Genomic DNA, 12,011 nt, shown 5'->3' with positions numbered 1-12,011 from the left:
CCTTTATTTTTTTAAAGAACAAACAGTGGGTCAGGTCAGGTTCTGGATGTTACGTTCAACAGTAACATGGAACCAATTGTCTGTTAAAAGATTAATAGAATAAAAAGAAAAAAAGAAATATATTTTTATATTCCCTCTCTGGCTTGTGACCAATAAAAACAAAGTAGTGTCTTCTGACAAGTCCTTTTTCACAGGTGTCGTCATGGAAACATTATGAGCAGTGTTCTTTTATCACACATCAGTCATACACAGCCGTCAGGGTTAGGGGTCTTGCCCAGGGACACTTTGGAGGAGCCGAGCATCGAACCACCGACCTTCTGGTCTCCACGTGTGATCATGTAGTGATGTGGACCAGAGAGTTGGGCCCCCCGGGTGCAGTCTGGTCACCTTGGTGCCGCGCTGCCTTCGCACATCGGAAATACTGGCATCGCTGCTTTAACAGCTCTGGATGACTCACAGGATTGATCATCATCGTGTGTGTGTGTGTGTGTGTGTGTGTGTGTGTGTGTGTGTGTGTGTGTGTGTGTGTGTGTGTGTGTGTGTGTGTGTGTGTGTGTGTGTGTGTGTGTGTGTGTGTGTGTGTGTGTGTGTGTGTGTGTGTGTGTGTGTGTGTGTTTTAAGGTCACAGCTCGTTTTCAAGCTGTTTTATCCAGAGGCAGGCGAATGTGTGATGACAGCTGTTCGTCGCAGCTTCTCAGGGTCCTGATGGAACCTGAAGCCAAAATGAGTCATACCATGTAAAAGTATATATATTTCATTTTTTATTTTATGGACTATAGGTGCATTCATATTTTAATCCAGTGACACGTTTCCTAGTGAACCTGTTGAACCTGAACACATTACAAATCATTACAAACATTACAATCAAGACCTAAACTACCTCAAAAGACAACTCTTCTCTTTTAGTTAGAATATATAGTAGTTAAATAGACTGTATGTAAAGAAAGATTTTAAGTAAAATTTAAGTAAAATCACCGGGATAGCCCCCTGGTGGCTGGTTGCAGTGCAGGTCATAAGCCCCGCCCCCCTCCATGTTAACAGATGCGACATGGACCAAACAAAAAAACAAGGTGAAGTCGAACACTGATGCATGTTCAAGTGTTTATGTTTCTGATCAGTTTGGTTTTAATTAGTTAGTTAGTAATAAAAACGCGCTCCAACATCATGATTGACACGTGAGACTCACGTCAGATTGGTCGAGCAAGTTTATGGGCGGGACCTCGATACCACTGCACTAGAGCACTAGAGGGCGGCAGCCAGATTAGGAATATTTTTAGGTTAGGTTTTGTACAGTCGGAAGAAGTGGAGACACTTTCTTCACCTTTTTTTTTTCTTCATCTCAGTGTAGATATGGATTATTTATGCTTTATTTTATAGTAACGTCTTGATAATTGAATCAGTCCATTTACTATATATTAGATTGTATTTATTGTGTGTTTTTATATGTTTGTGTGAAGACATTTAATGCTGAAAACAGGGTTGTTGTGGCAGTTGCGTCATATTCCAGTAATACTCCAACAACAGACTACACACCAGCTCCTCTCTACAGATGACTCACACTCTACATCATTGTTTTCCACCTCATGAACAAGTCGGCTATCACCTGGAAAACAACCTCAACTGTTCTGAACATAATCAATATGAACTCAGCCTTAAAATAGAGCTGGAGAAAGTGTCTCGGTCCGGGGGGGGGAGACTGAGGGGTTTCCTGCAGAGACACAAACACAACCGTCATTAAACATTAAGGATCGCCGTCCAGATCACCACCAGTCAGAGCTGCAGACGATCACAAACAGTCCTACAATAAATCCTGATCTTGAGAGTCGTTGCTTCGACTTTATGCTCGTTCTGGAGGTTTCACTTTTGTTAGTATGCAAAGTGTGAAGATATTCGTTGTCCCTTTCAGCCAGAGACAGATAATCATGTTTTTTATATCTGTTGAATTTCTACTGAAGCAGAACAATGTTTTATTTTCTCCCCAGGTGTACACGGCGTCCAACACCAATGGGACGACCACGGGGAAAACCTTCAAGGTTCACCTTCAGCTCTGGGACACGGCCGGACAGGAGAGGTGGGCCGCACGTCCCTAATGTCACTCACGATATATCTTGACTTGACAATTTAGTTTCGAAGCTTGAGTGTGTTCGGCTGCAGTTCCTCTCATGGCCACTAGACCCACAGCTCAGATTTGCTCAGAGATATAAAGTCTGTTGTCCTGCCCAGTGATAGATTCCCCCCCCCCCCCCCCCCCCCCCGTTAGGACCAATCAGATTTTAGTACGTAGGATTAAAAACGGGGACGTCCTCTTTCTTACAGAGCAGGCTAGCTAGCAACCATAGACGTAGACTGTGTTCTCTGGAATGACCAGCAGAGGGCGACTCCTCCGGTTGCAAAAAGTCAGTTTCCAATAGAAGCACTATGTGATTGTTGTCTCAGGCCACACCCCCCGCTCCTCCAAATATGGTCACTTCTGGTTTCAATAATCTGTTTCTACTGCCACCAAGTGGCCAAATTGGACAATGCCGTATTTAGGATTTTTCGGTTACTTTTTTTTGTCTCTTCGAACTGCATTCGTAGGAACCAAATTCAAAGACGCAAGGGAGATGACATTTTGAGCAGGTTGATTTTCAAACCTCTCATATTATATGGATGTTATGTAATTACCCCCCCTCCCCCACACACCTTTTGTGTGCGTGTGTTTGTGTTCCAGGTTCCGCAGCCTGACGACGGCGTTCTTCCGAGACGCCATGGGGTTCCTGCTGATGTTCGATCTCACCAGCCAGCAGAGCTTCCTCAACGTCAGGAACTGGATGAGTATGTTGTTCAGTTTTTTTTACATGTTTTAAACCTGCGGGGTTTTTTTGGGGGCTTTGGGTCGTTTTGGTATGGAAACATTACTCTACAGTGCCTCTAGTGGTCAGGAGCTATCTCGGGAATTATTTAAAAGTAAAATGAAGTGGCGTTTTAGGCCCTAATGAAGATCTTAAGAAGAGAGCATGAATTAAAACGGCAGTAAGTCGTGTGTAAAGATACACATTTTCAGTTTTGTGTCTGCACATCTCATTTGTCTGCTGTTATTGTCCTGTTTTTTTTTTTTATCCGTGTGCAGGCCAGCTACAGGCCAACGCCTACTGTGAGAACCCCGACATCGTGCTGGTGGGAAACAAGGCCGACCTGGCCGACCAGCGGGAGGTTCAGGAGAAACAGGCCAAGGAGCTGGCCGATAAATACGGGTCTGTTTAGTTTTCTGTTTTGATAAAGAAAGAACTGAATACAAAGAAGAACATGTCAGACACTGTCATGCAGACGTACAAGAAAAAAAAATAGAACGAGCATCTGACATAACACAACAGGCAGACGATAACTCCTGTGCCCACAATTTTTTTTTTTTTAAACAAATGACTTCCTGTTAGACGAGAAAAATCGCTTCCTGGTCCCATTCCAGTCTGCTCATGTTGCCTGGCAACTAAACTGTTCAGATTAATAATAAACCATCAGAAAGATTTCAACTTACATTTAAGTTCAGCTTCCTTCTTATTTCCACATGATTCTGTCTATGTCAACAAATTAACAAATGATTTAAAAAAAAATGATTTAAAAAATATAATACGTTTTTCCAGTAGTTTTCATTTAATATTCTTTCGTTTTGTTAGTAAATAAAATGTAAAAAAAATAATTTATCTGAAACTGAAGTATTGTCAGATTATTATAATTATAATGATAAGAAATGAAGAAAATCAGTGAATCTTCGTATTTGGTCGTTTTAATTTAAAAAATAAAACTGTCAGTCTGCGCATAAATTAATAAAGTCTAAGATAAAAAATATTAGATATGATAAATACAAGAATCATATGTTAATCTTATCTCCATGATTATTATAACGTAGTTTAAAAAAAAAAAATCACAATGTCCTGCTTTTCTTCTGAAAACCAGATACATATTCCTTGAGTCTTACTTCAAAATTTCAATCCTTGTGTTTGGTTTTTCATATTTTTCTCTTCCGCATGACAACAACTGATTATTTAGCTTTGACAAAAATAAAATAAATACTAAATACTAAACATATGGAAATGGAAATCATTCAAAAAATGGATTTGGAAAAAATGTCTGATGATGCTGTGGTGGAACCTTTGAAATAAGAATGAATAAATCTTTTGTCCCTGTTGCTCTCAGCATCCCGTACTTCGAGACGAGTGCGGCGACGGGGGCCGAGGTGGACAAGTCGGTGATCACGCTGCTCGACCTGGTGATGAAGAGGATGGAGCAGTGCGTCGACAAGCCGCCCGCCGAGCCCGCCAACGGGAACGGCGCCACGAAGCTCAGCGAGGCTCAGCCCAACGAGAAGAAGTGTGCGTGTTGAGGATCGAGAGGGCGACTTCGGGATGAACGACCAGCCGGCGCTCCTCCTCCTCCGGCTCTCCTCGTCACATTCCCTCCACCGTTTACTTTCCTGCCTCTCGTCATCTGCATGTTTCTTTGTCTTCTCTCTAAAACTAACCTCTTATTTTTCTCCCTCTGCCAAACTGTTTGCCTCTCTGGCAGTGAAACAACTCTACCCCCCTCTACTGGATGTCCCCGTCACTACACTCAGCCTGTCTGTCTGCAGTTGGACTCTTGTTTAAGGGGAAAATTAATATCTCATTTTGCAAGTGTCAAAGAGATGTTGCAAACCTTTGTGTGTTTGTCCTCACCGGACCAGGAGGAAAACTGTGTGTTTTTGTTTTTATTTCTTCCCCTTTCACACTGTGTTTCTATGCTGTACCCGTATTTGCCACAAAAAAAGGTCGTTCCACATTATATACATATATGTTCTTTATGTGGTTCAATAATTTGGAGACATTTTCTAAAATGGCACCATGTAGGAGATCTTCACCGCACGAGTGATATCGGCTGTTGACGGCTGATTTAGTCTTTCTAATCTTTCTGCACATTGAGTCAATTCTCGTCATATGAAATGTGCAATATTCATAAACATGACTTGACTTAATCATTCAGCCCGTCCATCAGCTGGGATACGATCCGTTGTTTTCTTATTTATTAAACGTGACGCACACTTCTCTGCTGGTTTTGCTCGTTCATACTTCTGCCATACAATTTATAAGAATAACTTTTTTTCCCCTTATAATTTGAATGTTTATGTATTGTATTGATAACATCAGATACTTCACCATTTCTCTAATCTCATAAATTCTCTGTTGGATGCAGATAATTTCCAATCGATAGCGTCCGACTATTGGCTGAATGCAGGTTTGCTAATTAGTAAAATGTTTATATCATTGGTCGGATATGGGTACGGCATGGTGCATGTGCAACGGAGGGGGAAAAAATATACCACACATCATTAGTAGAGAATCATAGACCAGGATACATTTGAATTTGTTCCACACTGATCTACTGCCTTGGCTTTTAAAGCGTTATTCCACCGAGAAGCACCGTCTGTAAGAAAATTGCCTTTTCACATTTGGTTTGAATAAAAAAGAGGATAATCATATGTAACCAGAATTTTTTTCAAATCGTAAATCAATCAAACCTTTCTGGGAATGAAAATGTGACGTTACATCTTCAGAGTAGCTGAATCTACAGTTCTTTTAAAAGTGAAATATCGCTTTAAGGCCCCCACACATGAGAGGTGTTGTTAGAATATGACAGTTATTTATATTATAAGAAATTCTAAAAGGTGGAATATCATTATTTCTATTGTCATATTTCACATGTTTTTGTTACATCATTTATTTCTCTCACGCTCATTTTGTGTCTCAACTGCATTGATTATCCCCAAAAATTACCAATTTATTAACAATATTTGTGTGTAATGTGGAAGAAAATACACTATTATCAACTCCTGAAGAAGAACAGTAGAAATTGCTTTGCTCTGAACTGGACTTTTTTTTTTTTTTTTTTTTTACCTTTTAAAAGTTTTTGTGGACCAACTTTTTGTTGTGTTATACTCTATTGTTTTTTTTATATTTATTTTTATTGTGTACCAAACCATTTAAATGCCGGTGTGTAGAAAGTTCATGATGCTTTGCTCGGTCACAGTGGGGAAAAAACCCATCTGTCTTTAGATAGAAGCCATTTAGATGGAAATTTACAGTAAAAGAAACAACAGCAGTTTATTGAAATGTCAGAAATTCACATTGATTCCGAAGATTATTTCTTTTGTTTTATGTGCAACTCAACAATTTCCCTCATGTCAAGCGACGCCTTGATCTGCCTTACTTCGTGAACACTCTTGAGCCAAGTTGAGGTTTGCACAAGAAACGATGAGAAGTTATCCGTTATCAATATTGTCACAGTATCGCTCGACACGTGCTGCCAACGGAACCTTTGTTCCGTCTTTCACTGACACCAGTGGTTCTGAAACCAGTGGTTCTGAAACCAGTGGTTCTGAAAACCAGTGGCCCTGAAACCAGTGGTTCTGAAACTAGTGGTCCTGAAACCAGTGGTTCTGAAACCACTGGTCCTGAAACCAGTGGTTCTGAAACCACTGGTCCTGAAACCAGTGCTTCTGAAAACCAGTGGTTCTGAAACCACTGGTCCTGAAACCAGTGCTTCTGAAAACCAGTGGTTCTGAAACCACTGGTCCTGAAACCAGTGGTTCTGAAACCACTGGTCCTGAAACCAGTGCTTCTGAAAACCAGTGGTTCTGAAACCACTGGTCCTGAAACCAGTGCTTCTGAAAACCAGTGGTTCCGAAACTAGTGGTTCTGAAACCAGTGGTTCTGAAAACCAGTGGTTCTAAAACCAGTGGTTCTGAAACTAGTGGTTCTGAAACTAGTGGTTCTGAAACCAGTGGTCCTGACAGCAGTGGTTCTGAAACTAGTGGTTCTGAAACCAGTGGTTCTGAAAACCAGTGGTTCTGAAACCAGTGGTTCTGAAACCAGTGGTTCTGAAAACCAGTGGTCCTGAAACCAGTGGTCCTGAAACCAGTGGTTCTGAAAACCAGTGGTTCTGAAAACCAGTGGTTCTGAAACCAGTGGTTCTGAAACCAGTGGTTCTGAAAACCAGTGGTTCTGAAACTAGTGGTTCTGAAACCAGTGGTTCTGAAAACTAGTGGTTCTGAAACCAGTGGTTCTGAAACCAGTGGTTCTGAAACCAGTGCTTCTGAAAACCAGTGGTTCTAAAACCAGTGGTTCTGAAACTAGTGGTTCTGAAACTAGTGGTTCTGAAACCAGTGGTCCTGACAGCAGTGGTTCTGAAACTAGTGGTTCTGAAACCAGTGGTTCTGAAAACCAGTGGTTCTGAAACCAGTGGTTCTGAAAACCAGTGGTCCTGAAACCAGTGGTCCTGAAACCAGTGGTCCTGAAAACCAGTGGTTCTGAAACCAGTGGTTCTGAAACTAGTGGTTCTGAAACCAGTGGTTCTGAAACCAGTGCTTCTGAAAACCAGTGGTTCTGAAACTAGTGGTTCTGAAACCAGTGGTTCTGAAACCAGTGGTTCTGAAAACCAGTGGTTCTGAAACCATTGGTTCTGAAAACCAGTGGTTCTGAAACTAGTGGTTCTAAAACCAGTGGTTCTGAAACTAGTGGTTCTGAAACCAGTGGTTCTGAAAACTAGTGGTTCTGAAACCAGTGGTTCTGACACCAGTGGTTCTGAAAACTAGTGGTTCTGAAACCAGTGGTTCTGACACCAGTGGTTCTGACACCAGTGGTTCTGAAACCAGTGGTTCTGAAACTAGTGGTTCTGAAACCAGTGGTTCTGACACCAGTGGTTCTGAAACTAGTGGTCCTGAAACCAGTGCTTCTGAAACCAGTGGTTCTGAAACCAGTGGTTCTGAAAACCAGTGGTTCTGAAACTAGTGGTTCTGACACCAGTGGTTCTGAAAACTAATGGTTCTGAAACCAGTGGTTCTGAAACCAGTGGTTCTGAAACCAGTGCTTCTGAAAACCAGTGGTTCTGAAACCACTGGTCCTGAAACCAGTGCTTCTGAAAACCAGTGGTCCTGAAACCAGTGGTTCTGAAACCAGTGGTTCTGACACCAGTGGTTCTGAAACTAGTGGTCCTGAAACCAGTGCTTCTGAAACCAGTGCTTCTGAAACCAGTGGTTCTGAAAACCAGTGGTTCTGAAACTAGTGGTTCTGACACCAGTGGTTCTGAAAACTAGTGGTTCTGAAACCAGTGGTTCTGAAACCAGTGGTTCTGACACCAGTGGCTGGCGAACGGGTCAGCGGTGACGTCCAGTGAATGTTGTGGCTGATTATTGACAACTTGAAGCGGCGTCCAGCTTCGGCTTCACCTCGTTGTTTTGCTTATATATTTAATCTGTGCCAAATAAAAAAAGAACGGAAACAAGACGAAGACGCTTTTGTTTTTGACGAAAACCCCAAAACCTCATTGTCTTTTCACTCCGAGGTCAAAACGGCCTTTTACATTGAAAATGTGTGTTTTTTTAATTTTTCATTTGAAAACCAAACAGAGTCATTTGCCAACAGCTGATCTCAGCGGTGCCATATTGAAAACTAATAAGGAGACAAATAAATTAATTGTCAGACAGAACTGGTTCACATTGTAACGCTCTCTTCCAATTATTCAGAATCTTCACATCAGAAATGATCCCTGAAAATATTTCGTCTAGGTTTTGCTTGGACCGTTTCAGCCGAACATCTATGTAATTATTTTTGTTCAAATCTTTTCTTCCGCCTCTGATTTGTGTCATCATCTTTTTTTTTTCTAGAGCGCCTCAGTCAAATTATCTGACTATTGGATTTGTTTGTTAAATTTGCTCATTTCACTAGAATCGTATATTTGAAACCTCGGAGATATTTAAAGTTGCAGAGGAAGTTCACGTTTCTGTCCAACGAGCTGAAAACAGCATTGACGTATTATCACCTGCCTTGTTACACTTCAATCTGCTGCTAAGGGAAAAAAGATATATATATATAGTTATAGTTATATATATATATTTATATATATAAGTGAAAATAACACATATATATATATATATAAATATTGTTATATTTATATATATAGTTATACACGTTTCCACCTTCCTCACCAACTAGTTGTGAACTTTGTCTTGTGCTCGACGCAACATCATCCGCGTTTTGATTTGTGAAAACATCTGACTGGTAAAACAAAATGTAAAAGTTGGAAAGTCGAGACAATGAGCTGAAAGACGTTACAACGCTCTGTGGGTTCACTGTGGGTGTAACTTTGATAAATTCTTTATAATACATATAATACAGTATATTGATCACTGCAGCTTTAGCATCTTGTCAGATATGTAAATGGTTTCATTGTAATGAGTCAGTAAGAAGATGAGTTGCCTATGATGCTCCGCAGCCTTACTGATCAAGATGACTCATTTATTAAATAGTATTTGATTATATGAATTTATGTTGCATTTTTTTAAAAAGATAAAGCACGAAAATGTATCCTTGAGATCTACCCGACGACTTCAATTAATTCAAGCATCAAGGCACCATATTAACAGTTATGATTGGCATTGATTTTCATATTTGAAACTTTCTTGTCCCCCATTTCTTTGAACCAATGCCCTTTAATCGCGACAATCTTCTGAACCAATTCGTCAGCTTTTCTCCGACCCTCCCTTCTTGCGTTGCTCATTACACCTTTCCTCATTTGTTTCTGAAATTTGAATTATGTATTATGTATTTGTCCTCTTTGCTACGTTTACTTCGCACGTGTGTTTTTTTAAAGCATCAGTTTCTCCAATTCACTTTGGAAGTTTACACGGCCTGACGAGTCATGTTGTGCCTGTTCTGAACTCCGATCCTCTGTCCAAGTTTGTGAGCTACTGAATATTTGAATGCATTATTGAATATAGATTTACAAAAACAGAGGCAAAAAAAAAAAGAAAAAGAAAAAGAGAACAGACGTCCCGATGTTGTTGCTGTTTTCCTTTTTGTGCCCGTTCTATCAAAGCAAGTCCATCCTTGTACCTCGAAGAGCTTTTATTTTTGGAAACTCTCAGTGTGTGGATTCTTTTCTGATGCCTGCGGTTTGTATCACGTCTGTTCAGTTTCCACCGTGTGTGTTTATCGATGCCTCTGTGTGTGTGTGTGTGTGTGTGTGTGTGTGTGTGTGTGTGTGTGTGTGTGTGTGTGTGTGTGTGTGTGTGTGTGTGTGTGTGTGTGTGTGTGTGTGTGTGTGTGTGTGTGTGTGTGTGTGTGTGTGTGTGTGTGTGTGTTGCACTGTCAGCATGTCGGACACCACGAGAACGGAATGACCTGTGATGTGTTTCAGTGTTTCTGATGTCAGAGCTGCAAATAAATCTCTGTGGTTGTTTTTACCCTCTGGCGTTTTGTTTACCTCTGGATGAGATTCACACGGTGACCGACTGATGTATTTTGACTTTTCAATTTCTTCCTAAAACACAAAGTTTGTCCCTTTGATTGTTAGAAGTCTCTGGAAGAGTCTTATGTTAGTGAGGACGTGGTCACGAGGCCTCACTACAACTCTACCCCAAAACATACATGCATATACATATACATATACATATACATATACATGCAAATCAACGCATTGAAGTTCAAATTCACACTGCGGTTGATGTTATTTGAGTAATTTGAGCAGAAAATTGTAGCATTGAAGGCACAATGACAAACTCAGGGTTTTAATCTATTATTAAAAATAAAAGTTCAACACTTCTTGAATAATTTTTAACATGGTGATATTATATTGATCAGAAAATGGCAAAAAAAACATAAAGAATATAAGAGTTATATATTTGGCTCCTCGCCACAACAACCCTTTTCCATGAGGAGCCGGTCAGCTGCAGACGTATCTCTGGTTTCCGTGGCAACGGCGTTGTGAGATCTGACGTCTGATCAATGATAACTCACTCACTGTAATAACCTTTGGAATCTGCAGTGTTTTATATTCACGTCTATCTCTGGATAATGACCGGTGGATCTCACAAGGCGAATGTATTTTCACACAAACAGAATTTCATAGTTTCAGTAAGTCCAACATTCCGTAAGGCATGAAAATGTCATATTAAATCATAAAGAAGTCATACTTTAACATAGACAAAGACCTGATTTAATCAAAAACGCACACGATGCCGGGAATTCACAGTGGAGAAGGAATTTATTTGCATGTTGTATTAAAGAAACCTCTCACCAGAAGAGAGAATATGAAACACAAAAAAATAAATACCCAGGAACAGTAGAACCAGTAGAGTGAGAAGTGTAAAGTTACAAAAATATTTTCATTTTCATTTTTCTTTTTTACATCACTGCCGCTTTCTCAAAACAACAACAACAACGTCCAAAAAAACAAACAAATACTAGCGACATCGTGTAGTAATTATTTCCCCCAACAGCTGAAATATGAAAATCCTGATTTATGGTCCTCTTTCCATAAAACTAAAAGAAAATACATCAACGTGTGTAAACATAAGAATCCAAAGAGAATCTGAATATTATCTGTATGTTTTCAAGCAGGTATAAAGAACATGCAGCGCCAGACGTGAGAACTAAAACATGTTTTTATAAAGACAGTGATTTATCTCAGTTGTTGCACTTTTTAGTTACTAAATGTCTTTTATTTTGCTTTTCTTCTCGATGTTTGGATTAAAAACAACAAACTCCAGAAACGCACATTAATGACAAGTGTGAGATTGTCTTCTTTGTTTTTTTCACTCTTGATTTCAACTTAAAATCATATCTCTGGACATCTCCTCCCACGGAGCGACGCCGTATGACGGAGGTACAGTGAGTCACGTCACGACAGCAAAACCCTTAAAAATAACTGAAACTTGACTCTAAAATCATCAGTTTCTTGAATTTCCTTTTGGCCCCGCAAGCGACTGCAAATACAGAAAATATCATAAAATCATAAAAAAATTACCAAAAAAAACAAAAAAGAATTCAATATCATATATAAATAATCTCTTAATTGTTTCTGCGTGTGAATCAAAAACAATCACGTGAGCCAAAGATCCACTTCCCCCTGCAGTTATTCCATGTCATTACCCTGTAATGTGTAATACAGCCAGCGTGGGATACGTTCAAATACTGCGGAAGAATCTGGTATACCTTGTTTAA

The 12,011-nt window shown here is 40.0% G+C and overlaps 2 protein-coding genes across 3 annotated transcripts in view; one reads left to right on the top strand and one right to left on the bottom strand.

The window, feature by feature from the left end:
• The window catches only part of rab27b (RAB27B, member RAS oncogene family), a 34,707-nt gene extending 28,591 nt beyond the window's left edge, over positions 1 to 6,116 (top strand). For both annotated transcript variants that reach the window (XM_035608689.2, XM_035608690.2), the window contains exons 3-6: positions 1,983 to 2,071; positions 2,711 to 2,814; positions 3,110 to 3,233; positions 4,174 to 6,116. In XM_035608689.2, the coding sequence (XP_035464582.1) occupies positions 1,983 to 2,071; positions 2,711 to 2,814; positions 3,110 to 3,233; positions 4,174 to 4,360 (504 nt within the window). In that variant the 3' untranslated portion in view covers positions 4,361 to 6,116. The remainder of the gene's footprint in view (positions 1 to 1,982; positions 2,072 to 2,710; positions 2,815 to 3,109; positions 3,234 to 4,173) is intronic.
• A 4,917-nt stretch (positions 6,117 to 11,033) lies between these two features.
• The window catches only part of LOC118285133 (cingulin-like protein 1), a 45,579-nt gene continuing 44,601 nt past the window's right edge, over positions 11,034 to 12,011 (bottom strand). The window contains exon 24 of the mRNA XM_047329523.1: positions 11,034 to 12,011. This exon is cut by the window's right edge and continues 1,011 nt beyond it. The gene's annotated coding sequence lies outside the window, so the exon portion shown is untranslated.

The sequence above is a fragment of the Scophthalmus maximus genome, chromosome 20 (genome assembly GCF_022379125.1).
Source record: "Scophthalmus maximus strain ysfricsl-2021 chromosome 20, ASM2237912v1, whole genome shotgun sequence".
In the NCBI taxonomy this organism is placed as follows: Eukaryota; Metazoa; Chordata; class Actinopteri; order Pleuronectiformes; family Scophthalmidae; genus Scophthalmus; species Scophthalmus maximus.
Note: the sequence above shows the minus strand (reverse complement) of the source record. Positions and strands in the feature narration are given on the sequence as shown.